The sequence below is a fragment of the Erinaceus europaeus genome, chromosome 5 (assembly GCF_950295315.1).
Source record: "Erinaceus europaeus chromosome 5, mEriEur2.1, whole genome shotgun sequence".
Taxonomy (NCBI): domain Eukaryota; kingdom Metazoa; phylum Chordata; class Mammalia; order Eulipotyphla; family Erinaceidae; genus Erinaceus; species Erinaceus europaeus.
Window position 1 is genome coordinate 123,037,306 of NC_080166.1, and position 16,196 is coordinate 123,053,501.

At 39.7% G+C, this 16,196-nt stretch overlaps 1 protein-coding gene across 4 annotated transcripts in view; it reads left to right on the forward strand.

Annotated features, from left to right (window-relative positions):
- Positions 1-16,196, forward strand: part of ADAMTS20 (ADAM metallopeptidase with thrombospondin type 1 motif 20) — a 139,839-nt gene that overhangs the window by 62,767 nt on the left and 60,876 nt on the right. For all 4 annotated transcript variants that reach the window (XR_009550014.1, XM_060191745.1, XM_060191746.1 and 1 more), the window contains exons 15-19: positions 3,856-3,973; positions 7,662-7,757; positions 9,361-9,527; positions 10,554-10,683; positions 15,686-15,812. Coding sequence is in view for 3 of the 4 variants with exons in the window: in XM_060191745.1 (XP_060047728.1) it covers positions 3,856-3,973; positions 7,662-7,757; positions 9,361-9,527; positions 10,554-10,683; positions 15,686-15,812 (638 nt within the window). In the remaining variant the exon portion in view is untranslated. The remainder of the gene's footprint in view (positions 1-3,855; positions 3,974-7,661; positions 7,758-9,360; positions 9,528-10,553; positions 10,684-15,685; positions 15,813-16,196) is intronic.

Here is a 16,196-nt window from a genome sequence, read left to right on the forward strand (position 1 = left end):
GATTGTGGTATAAGGGGTACAATTCCACATAATTCCCACCACCAGAGTTCCATATCCCATCCCCTCCATTGGAAGTTTCCCTATTCTTTATCCCTCTGGAGTATGGACCAAAGATCCTTATGGGGAGCAGAAGGTGGAAGGTCAGGCTTATTATAGAAAATTGCTTCTCTCTTGGACATGGGCATTGACAGGTTGGTCCATATGGCCCTGTGTTGTTTTCGACAGGTTATGTTGTTTTCAATGGGCTGGTTTCACGGGCGGGTAACAGACAACCAGGGACTCGTGGTTAAGCTGTAGGCAGTATCTCTTTATTCATGCAGGACGCAGCACAATCTAAGACGAGCTAAGTTAAACTCAAAGTAAAGTACTCTAAAACTCACAATGCTGTCTTTATATATACTTCCCAAGTAGGGTGGAAACAGGATGTGACATAGAGAGGGTGGAGAGAAAAGTGACTGGTGAAAATCAGGGTGTGACAAAGAGGGGGCAGATTAGGCGAGAATCCTATCACTGAACCACAAATGCCCTGGAGGGAGGGTGGAACTTGTTAACAGTGGTTATGTAAATAGAATGAAGTGGCTATGTAAATAGAATAGTGTTAAGCAGGGGGGATTTAAACCAAATGAAACAGAAGGGGTCTCATGCATACCAACAGCCCTGCCTTTTCCTTCCTTTCTAAGTGACACCTACACTTATTTGCTACTTTCTAATGTCCTTCCTTTCTTCCTCTTCTCTTTGTGGGGATCCTGACGGAATTGGAGCTCAGAGCCCTCCGGTTGTCTTCCTCTAACGTTTTTCTCTTGTTGGGAGAATGAGCCAAAATTCTCTGTGGGGTGCAGAAGGTGGAAGGTCTGGCTTCTGTAATTGCTTCTCCACTGGACATAAGTGTTGACAGGTCAATCCATATTCCCATCCTGTTTCTGTTTTTCCCTACTGGGGTATGGCTTTGGAGAGGTGAGGTTTTGGGATACAATAGTGAGGTTGTCTGCCCAGGAAAGATAGGATAGAATCATGATAGTGATCTGCAGCTTGGTTACTGAAAGATGGTAAGCTATAAAGCAGGACAAAATGATTCATGAATAGATCCAAAAAATAGGAATATAGCAGATAAGAATAGAGATCTTGGAGTGGAAAGAATCTAGAAAGTCTGTTTTACATATGTTTCTAGGGGCCCATGACTTTAGTAGTTTTTGCTTGAGTTTGATAACATGGAGGTAGATTAAAAATATTTTCTGCAAAGATGGTGTCGAAGTTGAAGAAAATCTATAAATAAAATTAATTGTTTAACCCAGCAACCTGACCCGGGATCCATATATATTCACATTTAGCACAGGAGCCTGTGTAAGCTGAATCCCAGTCAGTCCGAGCTCCCAGTTTATGGTCACAGCTGGGTACATTCTAGATACTCTCATTTCAGGACCTGTGTTCTGTGAGTGGCAGGATAGGATGGTCCAGGCTCCCTTCAGAGTGGAGCAGTCCTTACCTTTGCTACTTTATAGTGATGATAAGTTTCGTGTTGCCCACAAGAGGGCTTTATCTAACTTCATGATGGAAATGACTAGTGGTGATGGAGAGAGGGATCTATTAGAGATCTAGGTACATCATATCTGTGTGGGAATCCAAGGATTTCCTGACTAGGACCCCAGATGTTGGGGTGGCCTGGTATTGACCAAAAGGGCCATCCAGCTTTGTAGTCCCTTCTTTACCTGATGAGCTTGGATGAGTGTCATTTGTTGTATTCAAACCGGTATTATGTTTATGGAATCTGCCTTCTTTGAATCTAGAGTACCTTGCCAAGCTTACTTAGATCTAAGGCTAATTGGTTAGAAAATTAATGATGCTTTCTTTCGATCATTCTGCTAGAATTCCAGGCCTTACAAGGTCTAAGTCTAGTCACAGAGGGCTATTAAGCACTTCTGCTTTGAGCTGTATGATTGTCTCTTGCTTATGTACACCTGTACCCATTGGCCTAGGCCCTGTCTAGTATCTAGTATCTGTAACTTGGTTATATAATGTGCCATCTGAAATGGAATTAGTTAGTTCCATATATTAGGAAAAGATCTCACCAGGATAGAGGAGTTGGGAGGTTCACATCTCAGACTTGGCATTTCTAGAGACAAATGTACAGTAACCAGTTAGTAGTGGCATAACGTGACATGAGCTTTGGTCACCTTGATTTAGTTGAGGTCAGCTGAGGAGTCAGATATAATCCCTTTCTTCAAATCATTCACATTTACCTTTACTCACTCATTCGTTTCATAAACACACATACTGGATATGCTTTTTGGAGACATTGTTCTTTTTCTTTCCCAGATTTTACAGGTCTAAAAGTCCGAAAAGACATCCTCATTAAAATATTTTAATGTTTGCTTAGTGTTTTTTAAAAATTTTATTTGTAAAAAGGAAACACTGACAAAACCATAGGATAAGAGGGGTACAACTCCACACAATTCCCACTACCAGAACTCTGTATCCCATCCTCTCCCTTGATAGCTTTCTTATTCTTTATCCCTCTGGGAGTATGGACCCAGGGTCATTGTGGGATGCAGAAGGTGGAAGGTCTGGCTTCTATAATTGCTTCCCCGCTGAACATGGACGTTGACAGGTTGATCCATACTCCCAGCCTGCCTCTCTCTTTCCGTAGTGGAGTAGGGCTCTGGGGAAGCGGAGCTCCAGGACACACTGGTGGGTTGTCTGTCCAGGGAAGTCTGGTTGGTATTTGCTTATTTCTTTTCTCTGAAAAACATTTTTTATACCAACAACTCCACTGTGAACTATTAACCCTCCAATAAAATGATTGAAACTATTCTGTAAAGACATGCTTTTCAATGGTATTGTTTTTTTTAAATCTCTTTTTAAAAATATTTTTATTTATTAGATAGAGACAGAGAGAAATTGAAAGAGAGAGGGGGAGATAGAGAGGGAAAGAGACAGAGAGTCTCCTGTAGCCCTGCTTCACCTCTCATAAAGCTTTCCCCCTGAAGTTGGGGACCAGAGACTTGAACCTCAGTCCTTATGCACTGTAACGGGAGTGCTTAACCAGGCGCACTACTACCTGGCCCCTCAGTGATATTGTTTAAAAGCAATTCTGTCAGTGCTTGTTATGATACAGATTCCCAAACTTTGCATTCTGGGTATTCATCCAGAAAAGCTGAGAGCCTGCATTTCACATTTTTCCTCATGACTGTGACACAAACGGTATATGATGACTCTGAAAATTACTGTCTTAACCATGAAAACATCTGCCTGAAAATATTGATGAGGTGTGAATGTTCTGGAAAAAAATATCCTGTTGTGTGGAATTTTTGACCAGTTGAGATACCAGATAAAGACTTTTTTAAATGTATTTTTAAAATATTTATTTATTCCTTTTGTTGTCCTTGTTTTATTGTTGTTGTTGTTGTTGTTGATGTCATTGTTGGATAGGACAGAGAGAAATGGAGAGAGGAGGGGAAGACAGAGAGGGAGAGAGAAAGAGAGACACCTGCAGACCTGCTTCACCGCTTGTGAAGCGACTCCCCTGCAGGTGGGGAGTCCGGAGCTAGAACTGTGATCCTTACACCCGTCCTTGTGCTTTGCACCACCTGCGCTTAACCTGCTGTGCTACCGCCCAACTCCCAAAAATCTTTTTTAAAAAAGATTTATTTACTTATTAATGAGAAAGATAGGAGGAGAGAGAAAGAGCCAGACATCACTCTGGTACATAGGTACTGCCAGGGATTGAACTTGGGACCTCAGACTTGAGAGTCCAATTTTTTTTATCCACTGCGCCACCTCCTGGACCACCAGAGAACTTCTTAAAGTACTGTTCTCATTAGTTCATTTGAATACTGACTGTTGCTGTTTATTTTGAAGCAAGCTGGCTGTGATCATGTGTTAAACTCCAAGGCCCGGAGAGACAAGTGTGGAGTGTGTGGTGGGGATGACTCTTCATGCAGGACCGTGGCAGGTGTATTCAACAGTGCTCGTTATGGTAAGTTCTGCTTTTCTTTTTCTTTCTTTCTGTTTTTTGCTTCCCGGGATGTTGCTGGGGCTCGGTGTCTGCACCATGAATCCACTGCTCCTGGAGGTCATTTTTCCCCCTTTTGTTGCCCTTGTTGTTGTAGCCTTGTTGTGGTTTTTGTTGTTATTGTTTATGTCATTCGTCGTTGGACAGGACAGAGAGAAATGGAGAGAGAAGGGGATGACAGAGAGGGGGAGAGAAAGATAGACACCTGCAGACCTGCTTCACCGCCTGTGAAGCGACTCCCCTGCAGGTGGGGAGCCAGGGACTCCAGCCAGGATCCTTAAGCCAGCCATTGCACTTTGTGCCAGGTGCGCTTAACCCACTGTGCTACCGCCCGACCCCCAATTTCTGCTTTTCTCCTTCCTTCCTTCCTTCCTTCCTTCCTTCCTTCCTTCCTTCCTTCCTTTTCTTTCCTGTTTCATTCCTTCCTTTCCTTTTTTTCTTTCTTCATTTCTTTCTTTCTTTCTCTTCCTTCCTTTCTTTCTCCCTCCCTTCCTTCCTTCCTTCCTTCCTTCCTTCCTTCCTTCCTTCCTTTCCTTCTTTCCTTCCCTCTCTCTTTCTTTCACCACAGTTGTCATTGAGGCTCAATGAACCTACTATTCCCAGTGGTCATTTATTTCTATTTTATTTGATAGGACAGACAGAAATTGAAAGTGGAGAAGGAGCAAGGAAGGGAGAGAGGAAGGCCTGCAGGCCTGCTTCATTGCTTGTAAAACTTCCCTCTCCCTCCCTACCCCTACCCGCAGGCAGGGAGTGAGTTTTCCTTTTTTACATTTTTTGGCTAGGACAGAGAAAAATTGAGAGGGGAGGGGAAGATAGGAGGAGAGAAGATAGACACCTGTAGACCTGCTTCACTGCTTGTGAAGTGACGCCCCCCCCCCCCCACGCAGGTGGGGAGCCGGGGCTCGAACCAGTATCCTAGTCTGTGTACTATGTGCACTTAAGCCAGTGTGCCACCGCCTGGCACCCAAGGAGTGAGTTTTTCTTTTTCTTTCTTTTTAGCTTTTCTTTTAAAAATATTTTACTTATTTATTTTAATGAGAGAGACATATCCCTCATGGTCCTATGCACCCTCCCTCTCAACTTAAAAAAAAAGATAACAGGTAGATTTAATATTTTGGAGAGGGCATTTGATCCTTGTACATACATGATTTCACTGCTCCAGGTCTGTCTGTCTTTTTTTTTTTCTCCATTCAGATAGAGGCCCAGAAATGGGCGGGGGATTCAGAAGGGGAGACGCCACATCTCTAGAGCTTCTTCTGTTGCATAGCACTTCCCAGACATGCTGGGGTCTGAACTGGGTCTCCACACATGGCGATGCAGGCAGCCTACCAAACGAGCCGTCTCTCCGGCATTATATTTGTTATGATGGCTTGCTGAAAAAAAGACTGATGGTGCAGGATGAAACCATGAACTAAAAGGCTGATTTGGAATTTGCATTAAATTTGATTTTCCAGGTAGTTTCTGGCTTAGCAATATAACTCAATTATTTGACCATGGTTTCCATTTTCTTCAAAACTATCTCATGACCCTATCAGATATTTACAGGTTTTTTTTGGAAAGCATTTGTTCCTTTTATGGTGATAAAAGCATCCCTTTAAATCTTTACTTGCAAAGTAGAAATGTATTTTTGGCATTCCTATCATTCAGTTTTAAATTGTATCCATATATTTTAAACAAGTTTTTAGTATTAATCCCTTCAATGAAAGAAGTATGATGGGAGACAACATTTACATTCTTATCTAAATGAAAAGTATTGTGCACTTCCTGTTTGTTGATGTTTACGAATCTCAGTTATTACATAACTTGAAATATTTCTACTTGTTCCTGTTCATTTTTTCATGAGAGCCACACATATGTGATCCCTTTTTATATACAAGTATACACATTACTCAAGCTCTGTCTAAAGCCACATGTACTAAATTAGGATCAAATATTTAACCTTGGAAAATTGTATTATGAATTAATGAGTTTGCAGATGGGAAAAAGATGTTAAACACTGTTGGCACATGTGAACAGCATTTGCCACATTTCTGCCCCCTGGTGGTAGCCTTTGCTTTATTACCTTTATGATAACTAGGAATTATTTTCTTGGAAGATATACACTGGTGAAGACATAAAGAGTAGAGGTAGGGCTGGGGATATAGGATAATGGTTATGAAAAAGATTCTTATGTCTGAGGCTTTAATGTCCCAGGTTCAGTGCCCAGAATCATTATAAGCCAGAGCTGAGCAGTGTTCTGACTTTGTTCTATCTTCCTCTCTCTCCCTCTCCTCTCCCCCCCTCCCGCCCCCGTCTCTCAGAATAAAAAAGATACTTAAAAAAAGAATGGAGGTAGTGGTAATATTTTATGGATATAAATTCATGAATTAAACTCTTGAAGATTCATCACCTATAACAAATATGCATATAGCATATATAAAATTGTCAGTCATAGTGTCATATTTTACATTAAAAAAACCTTCAGAGATATGTGCAAGGTTATTTACAAACTTCTTATCAGAGTTTCAGAATTAAGCTCTTTTAAATGTTCCTTTCTCAAGATCATTCCATATGTGTCAGTTTGGAGAATTGCAACTTATTGTTAAGGTATTGACATAAGGAGAAATCCTTCTGTGGAAAAGGAAAAACTTGTGTTCCAGGAGGTGGCACAGCAGATAAAGCACTGGCCTCTCAAGCATGAGGTCTTGGTTCAGTCCCTGGCAGCACATGCACCAGAATAATGTCTGGTTTTTTCTCTCCTCCTATCTTTCTCATTAACAAATAAATAAAATCTTTAAAAAAAATTTAAAAAAAGAAAAGGAAAAACTTGAATGGTACCACTTAGAGAAAGAGTATTTGAACAACTATGTAACATAACTGTTTTTTTAAGTTTGGGTAAGACATTCTCTCATATTTAATATATATATTTGATAGAGTGTTTCCTTAACTTTTGAGCAATGCCACTGTTGCTCAGAACTGGACTTCATTGACGAAATAGAAATAATTGCTTTTTATTTCACATGGATAAACTTTATCTCATGACAAGTTTGCTTGTAGATTTTATAATACCAGTATACCTGAAAAGTCTTGCAGGGTTTCTACAGGGATTCCTGTTTCCACCACACATGTAAAAACTGGAGAGAAGTGTTTCCCATTAACTTTGTTCACTCTAGTTTTTGTGTATAGGTGTAGCAGTAACTAAGTATTCTCATGGCTTATGGATTTATGAATAACATCTGAAACCTTTTTTTTTTTTCTTATCAGAACATATTAGGTGTAATGGTGATAGGCCCATTTCAGATTGAATGTGTAATAAAAGTCTGAAGAACGAGAGTGCTGCTGGCTTCATTTCTTTTTTTTAATTTCTTTATTGGGGAATCAATGTTTTACATTTGACAGTAGCTTCATTTCTATACTACAGTACAACTTTTAGAAATAAGAAAAACTCTGAACTCTGCATTTCTCTAGACCATAATCTCCTTTTCTCCATCCTCAGTATTTCTGTAAAATGTTGATTCTGAAAGGCTGAACACTCTCTCATTTGTAAAACGTCAGATGAGGTCCAGTGTGACTATCTGCTCAAATGTTTCCGGTGTTGAGCTGTGAAGGCATCTGTACTGTCTGCTTCTCAGGAGATTTCTCATGTTTTATCATGTTTACATTTACATTGTAGGTTATAATGTCGTCGTCAAGATTCCCACAGGAGCAACAAACATCGATATTCTTCAGCACAGCTACTCTGGAAAGCCAGAAGATGACAATTACCTTGGTAAACATTTCTAGGAAATGGTGGCTGATATGTGTAATTTCTTGGAGGTCTGTGGTTGATGTCAGTTCTTGAAAAGCAAAAAGAACCCCCTGAACTCCCATGTAATTTTAGTTCAGGCTGAGCTTAACTTCCTTTACGTGTTGTCTTCTTGAGATTTATGGCATTTCCTGTCTTTTTTTTTTTTTTAATGCAGTGACTTCTGATGTTTGTTTTACATCTTTCCCCCCTGAATTGTTTTAGATAAGTGAGAGGTTATATTCAGTTAATATTGCATATATATTAAGATGAAAATTCTCTTCTTTTTATCTTAAATTAAATGTAGACCTCTGTAGTTAAAACTTGTAAATAATTGTCTTAAATGGCATTACCATTTAGCAAAACTATTTAAATACAGTTTTTATAGAGTGCTTGTATTAAAAAGAGCCATGATTTGCATTTTCAGATGTTAGTGACTAGTCATAGTATATTGTTCCTTTAACTATTTCTACGTTATATTAACTATAAAGTATATTATGCTTGAGTATTCTAAAGTGTATTTACATATGCATATATGTTCATTCATAATATTTGGTCTAGAGATGAGCTCATAAAGAAATTACTAGTGGTGTCACATCTGGTAGAGTGCACATGTGGCCATGCTCAAGGACCCCCAGCCCCTGCCTGTGAGGGCTGGGGGAGGGCTTTATAAGCTTTAAAGCAGTGCAACAGGTCAGTCCCTCCGTCTGCTGTCTGCCTATCTGTCTGTTTATCCTTGAGCTTAGCACTACGTGCACTACCGTCTGGCCCCCATGTTTAACTGTCTTTCTGTTGGTCTATCAATCATCTATCTATCATCCATCTATCTAGCTCCACCTTCAAACTTCCTTCCCTCTTTCCCTCTCTCCTCACCTCTCCACCACCTTTCTTTCTGTCCTAGGCAATATAAGTAAAAAAAAACACAAAACAATAAAAGATAAAAATACCTTTAAAAAGGAAAAGAAATTATGCTGAATTTGTCATCCTGGTGATAAAACTAAAATAAAATAGATAAGAAAAAAATAAGTTTAATAAGTTTACTTAGGCCCATAGATAAAAAGAAAGCTTTGCAAACTTTCCATGAGAAATGCATACTATTAACGCAACTGCTGATATAAAACACTGAACGGGAGTAGGGGGTGGTGTAGGAATGATGAAGCCCCTGCTTCAAATTAATAAAATGTGAAATCGTGGCTGAAGGAACCAGTGCTTCAATGTATAAGGAACAGCTGAGCTGAGGAATTACCGCTGACATTAGGAAGTCAAATGCAAAGACAGCAGGTGCTTACTTGTTTTCCTTTGTGACTGATCCAGTTTTAGGAGTAGTTAGGAGGTGGTGATTACACTTCATTGTAACCGTTTTAACTACCATTGACCTTCCGAATGGTTAACTAGGTCACACCAGTTTCTGCTCTTTCAACTGCTCAATGTGGTAAAGTCAAGCTTATCCCCTCAGTCCTGGCTTGCGTTCATCTTCTTTACTTTCAAACAAGGGTTTGAATTTTAGAAGTTGAGGAAATGTTTTCTGTGCTGTTGAGTGGTTTCACTATTTTACAAGTAAGGTTTTTTGTTTGTTTTGTCTTTACAGCATTATCAGACATTCAAGGGAACTTTCTCTTGAATGGAAATTTTGTCGTAAGTATGTCAAGAAAAGAAATCAACATACAAGGAGCCATTTTTGAATACAGCGGTTCAAACAGCTCAATTGAAAGAATCAATAGCACTGACCGACTGGAAGACAATCTTGTTTTGCAGGTGGTTTCCCAGTTTTCATTAGGCTTAGCTTCCCCGCCCTTTTTTTTTTTTTGTTTTCTTTTCTCTTCTTTTTTTTCTGTTATTATTTTTTATTGCTGAGTAATGTAGATTACCATCAGCTTGTTCACTCACCTATTTATAGATGTTTGACTTCTTTCTAATTTTGATTGTTAGGAATCAATCAGCTGGAAACAGCGACAAGAGACTTGGTTTTGATCACTTTCACTTGTGGTGATGAAATTAGCTTTTACTGTCAGCTACAAAAATGAAGTAGACATTTTGTGGTGGGTTTGGCTTGATATATGCAGGTGTTGTTATGAACAAGGTCCTAAGTCATTGTTACTGAAGAAAAAGAAATTCCAAATGTAAAAACAAAGTGTACAACCACAAAACAAAGAGTAAATGCAAGCCCGTAAGGTCCATTATAAGGTCTCATGGACAACATCCTCAAGCAGTAAGTGGGAACATTGGAAACAAAATATATGGCACAAAATATATGGCACAAAATATATGGAAAGTCATTGTGTTCCACACAAGTTCCATAAATATTGGGTTGTCAGAAAAATCATGAAGAATTTTTTTGTTTTTATATGCAAATAAATATGCATCATGACTTTTTTCTTTTTAAAATTTATTATTTATTGGATAGAGACAGAAAAATGAGAGGGAGGGGCAGATAGGAAGGAAAAAAGAGAGAGGGAGAGAGACACCTGTAGCACTGCTTCACCATATGTGAAACTTCTCTCCTGCAGATGGGGAATGGGGGCTTGAACCTGCGTCCTGTGTTGTAACGGGCACTCAAGCAGGAGCACCACCACCCAGCCCCTGTCATGACTTTTCTAACAACTCAGTATTAACTGATGTTTCACTACTTCCACTCCCAAGTGGTATTTTTAAAAGATACTAATGATATATATGTTGTACATAATAACATATATCCAAAGTCCATATGATGTTATAAATCAACATTATTTCAATAAAGAAACTCTTTAAAATTTTAATCATTTGCTTCTTTTTATATTTGAGGTTTTGTGTGTGGGGAACTTATACAACCCCGATGTACGTTACTCCTTCAATATCCCCGTGGAAGAGACAAACGACCAGTTCGTGTGGAATCCTTACGGGCCATGGCAAGACTGTACCAAAATGTGTCAAGGTACATACATGGGCATCAAATGAAAGAGGCAAGATCAACTGGTGTGCTGGAATAACCCCGGGTCCTTCTGAGTCTGACTTCCCCTGGCAGTGAATCCTTCCCATTGCTGAAACAACGTGTCATACAGACTTGGGGAAGTTCCTTAGTGCTTTCCACTTCGAGGGGGAAGCTTCAATGTTGCGTCTTTTCCTGTTTCCTTCTCATCCTCTATTTGTTTCTGTCTCTATCTGGAAACAAACAAACAAACAAACTGGTTGAAGAGGTGAAGCCCCAACTGATCAAAAAGGAAAATACAAACAAGCAAACAAAAACAAGGAAACCTATAGTAGGGGAAAAAATGAAAAGTCTGGAGTTTGAGGGAATCGATAATTACAGATACTTGTGCTAACATTGTATTCAAATCAGAAAACACATTGACGTGCTGCTTTCAGGTTCAACCCTGATTTCTGTATTTAAACATTAAAGACTAGTGGGTGAAACAGATACCCTCAGCTTCATTTGCTTACCTGTTTTTCTGTGTGCTAAACCTTGTCGGTCTTCAGACTTTTGTGAGTTCTCTACATTTTGTCTTACTGCTCATAAGCACATAATTCACTTTCTCTACACTTGCTACGACTATGGTCCTCTTTGCTCTGATTTGTGTTCCGTTTTAGTGCTGCTATGTGGCTGTAATTCTTGAGATCCCTGCAGTTCTCTTGAACTTTCTTCTGTGTTGGATCTCCTGTATCCTAAATCCTATCTTTGGGGACATATGTGGAACATATCCCTCAGTTTCTTCCTGAGGAAAGTAGTTTTTGAGCCCTTAAATATCTGAAAATGCATTTTCTAATCTCACAATTTTATCGACTTTTATTGATATGAAATCTTAGGCTAGATGATTTACTTTAGTATTTGAATTCCTTTTTTTTTTTTTTTAACTTCCCACTTGTACGTGACAGACTCTGTTCTATAAGTTTTGAGGCTCTTTAGTGCTAGAGATTAAAACTGTCAAGGAGATATACCTGGATGTGGGTATTTCTTTCACCTATTTTCCTAGGTAATTAGGGTGCTATTACAATTTGGAAGCAAAGATTCTTTTGGGATATTTCACTGCATTATTTCTTGAATAATTTTCCAACAGTAAACTTTCTACTCTTTCTGAAACTTGTCTCTGGCTATATTAACCTCCTGGACAGGTCACTGTTTTTCTCATTTTTTCTTCTCAATTTTCTTAGTTTTCTTGGTGCTTCTTCTCATATCACCTTTTTAGTTTATGATTGTAGTGTCATTTATTACTCTGAGGATACAAATCATAGTCAAGGTTTTCTTCTAGTCCTTGATTTTATAATTGTTTCATCTTAAATTTTTTATTATCTTTATTTATTTATTGGATAGAGATATCCAGAAATCAAGAGAGAAGGGGGTGCTACAGAGAGATAGAGAGACAGAGAAACTCCTGCAATACTGCTTCACCACTTGCAAAGCTTTCCCACTACAGGTGGGGACCAGGGCCTTGAACCCTGGTCCTTGTGCATTGTAACGTGTACTCAACGAAGTGTGCTGCCACCCAGCCCCATAATTGTTTCATCTTCTGTCTTGTTTGTTTGTATTGTTAGTGACTTTCTAAAACATTTGCTTATCTTTGCTACCTGTTCAAATTTGGGGAACAAAGATGTTAATTGAAAGTTCTGTGTGGCTTAGACAAGTCAAGTCTCAGCCTAGAATAACTGTCATGTATCACTGGGGCAGACTCTCCACCATCATCAACTGTCCTTTCTTCTTGGTATGAATTTCTCACCTGTAAGAAGAATCCTATGATTTCTCGTGGTTAGTGAGGGTCTCAGGATACTAAAAGTTGGCTTTCAGCCAGAGGGAGGTGGAGAGTCTAATGGGTGTGAGTCTCCTAATCTAGTATCGAGACTTCTTGCTCGCTCAGTTTTCCTCAGCTCACCATAGATGACTCTATGTCATTGGGTTCGTCAGGCTCACGTTCTCTAGAACAGTGCAGCCCGGTATTGTAACCACTGACCACACATGACTGGTGCAGTGAAATGCATTCTAAATGTGAAACATACCGTGGATTTTGAAAAGAACGTAAATGCCATCAGCAGTTTATGTATGAATGTCACATTCAAATAAATGATTGTATTGGTGATGCTTTGGGTTAAGTGTCAGTAGTGACTTCATCTCCACTGTCTGTCATTTTCTGATATGACTGGAAGCTAGAAAGCGTGTGACTTACATTCTGCTGTAATTGGACGGGGGTGCTCTTGGTAGAAGGTGTAGGAGCCTCGTTCTTCAACGACGACTTTCATGAAATCTTCCATTCTTTCAGGCTGACCGACCCCTCATACATTCACCCCGTCAAAGGAACTTGCTGTTTTTGACTCCTTGGTTTATCTTGGACCCTGTGGCATGAATGTTTATTTCTTACTTGCATTCCCCCTCCACAGAGCTTAAGTTTCTCTTCCTTGGCTCTTTGAGATAGTTATCCACTTTCCATATTCAAAAATGCCACATCCTTGCTGACTGTGTTTCCTGGTCATTCTTTTAAAAAATTTTTTTTTAGGTTTATACTTCTTAAAATTCTCTACATTTCTTTTAGAGGACATTTAAGAAGGTTCAGAGATAAATATGAATATTTTACAAAGTGGAAGTATACTTAGAGAAAATGGAAATAAGATCTGTTTTTCTACTTCTTTTAAAAATATTTTATTTATTTTGGATAGAGACAGAGAAATAGAGAGGAGTGGAGGAGATAGGGAGAGAGAGAAAAAGAGAGACTGACACCTGCAGCACTGCTTCACTGCTTGTGAAGCTTCCCCTCGACAGAGGAGGGGGCTGGGGGCTTGAACCAGGGTCCTTGTGCATTGTAATATGTGTGCTTAACTGGGCATGCCACCACCTGGTTTTGAAAGTCTGGTGTCACTGATAGCTTACACTCTTTCCTGACTCCTCATTGCAGAAACTCAAAAGTCTAGACTACTCTGGCCCCTTAGAACCACTTCTCTTAGCCTGCATTCGCTGTGGGTATGCTGGATACAAACTCTCAAACCTAGTGAGGTTTAGAACAACCAAGGCTTAGTTTTCTCCCACACTGTTAACTGTAAGTTGACTGTGACTTCTCTCTAGTTTGATGTTTGTATCCAGGTTATTTCTAATTTATAGCCTTTATTATTTTTTTTTAGAGCAATTTTAGGTTTGTTGAAAACTTGAGCCAGGTGGTGGTGCACCTGGTTAAGCGCTCAGATTACAGTGTGCGAGGGCCCGGGTTCAAGTCCTTGGCCTCACCTGCAGGGGGAAAGCTTTGCAAGTAGTGAAGCAGGGCTGCAGGTGTCTTTCTCCCTCTCTGTCTCCCTCCCTTTCAATTTCTCTCTGTATCTAGCCAGTAATAAGTAAATAAATAAATAAATACAAATCTAAAAAAAAAGAAGAAAGAAAAGAAAACGTGAGGGGCTGGTTAAATAGCTCACGTGGCTATTCGGCTGCTTTGCCGTGTGTGCCTCGGGTCTCCCTGTAACAGAGGAAGTTCTGCTGCTGTCGCTTTTCCCCTTCTCTTCTCGTGTCACTCTCTGCTTGTCTCTGTTTGAAAAGTCATCTCTGGAGATGACCCCAAATAAAGCAAAACCAAACTAAACCAAAAACTGAGTAGAAAGTACAGAATATTATCTTGTCCCTGTACCTACCTCCACTTTCCCTGTGCCCGACTTCATGCACGTTTGTCATAACTAATGCATGAATACTAACGACAGTGAAAGTTCGTACCTTTTTTCTTATTTTATCTGTTTCCAAGGGAATCTTTTTATTAAAAATTGCTTATGTTTGACTAATAGAAATTGAGAAAGGAGGGAGAGATATGGAGACAGAAGGAGAGACACCTGCATCACTACTTCACCGGTCATGAAGCTTCCCCCCTTGAGGTGGGGATCCGAGGCTTGAACCTGGGTACTAGCACATGGTGGTGTGTGTGCTCACGGAGTGCGCCACCACCCAATCCTCTTTATTTTATTTTTAAAATAGATTTCTTCTGAATTTTTTAAAGCTTGTTTATTTTCATGGAAGAGACAAAAAGAGATCAGAGCACTGATATATAAAGAGAGATCAGAACATTGATATAAATATGGAGAGAGAGAGTGGAAAGTGAGAGGGACCAGAGTTCTGCTCAGCTTTGGGACGTGGTGGTGTTGAGGACTGAACCTGGGGGTTCTTGAGCCTTAGGCATTGCAATTTGCATCATCTCCCCACTCTTAAAGTTCATGTTTTATACTAGGGCCAGTTTGGTGTGGTACATTAGGGGGTCTTAATGAGTACGTAATGAAACGTATTCACCATTATAGCATCTTGTAAAGCAGTTCCCTGCTCTGAAAATACCTCTCTCCATTCTGACTCTGTGACAGTCACCAACCTTTGTCCATCCATGCCTTGCCCAAATAATTCCAGACTTGAAAAAATCAGTTCCAACAAGGAAAAGCTGTTTTTGAAGACTGAGTAGAAAGAGAAAGAACAGGCAGAAACAGCAACGTCTTTGAGAGCTTCTGTTCAAAACGGTTACAGGTCACATGCCGTTTAGTTGTGGGCAGGGAATGACATTCCTCCTACAGGAGGTTACTCTGATGTAGTAAGTGGATGTAGTCAGTTTTCTCTCAGGGAAAAAGAAAGCATATAAAAGGAGCAGCAGTAAGGGCTATGATACATAGGACACAGCATTCTCACCTTCCCTGGCTACGCGATTCTCCTCCACTCGCAGCCATTCCATCCGGCTAGGATGAGTTTCTCTCTGCTTCATACTTTCCCACTTTCCTTATGTCTCCTCAGCAAGCAAACATCTCAGCCCTTTAGAATTCAGCATCTAGAATGCCTTACTTGACTACACTGATGTGCTAGTTTATCTTTTGTACGATGTCAGGGCTTATTTTTTATTTTTAGCTGAATCTTTTATGCTGTGAGACAAATGAAATAATTATGGGACATCTGCTTCTATACATTTCCCTTTTATTTTTTAATTCCTTTGATTTTGGCCAAGGTGTTCACAGAAGAAAAATCACCTGCATCCGTAAGAGTGACCACATGGTGGTGTCCGATCAAAGGTGCGATCACTCGCCACTTCCACTGTTCGTGACGGAAAGGTGCAATACAGACTGTGAGCTAAGGTAAAGGGAAAGGCAGCATGCCGTGTTGCCAGTGTGCTGTGCCACCAGACTGAAAGCAGTGAGGTGATATGTAAGACATCTAGAGCAGAACCTGACACGGTAAACGTTTAACTAATGTCTAGCATTGTTCCCTAACGGTCCAGAGACTGTACATTCACTTACATCTGTTGTGAAGTGCAGTAGCTGGTTTGCATTTAACTCATATTACTTACCGAGCGCTAAGTACATAGGCCTCTAATATTATTTGTAGGAAATGGAAGGATTTATTTGTAGAATATGTACAGGTAAATTCTAATCTAAAAATATTTAGCATAAAGATCTGAAGCAAGTTTTGTAGTAACAATTCTTTATTCTGTTGAATTAATGAAGCACTTTTTTTTTTTG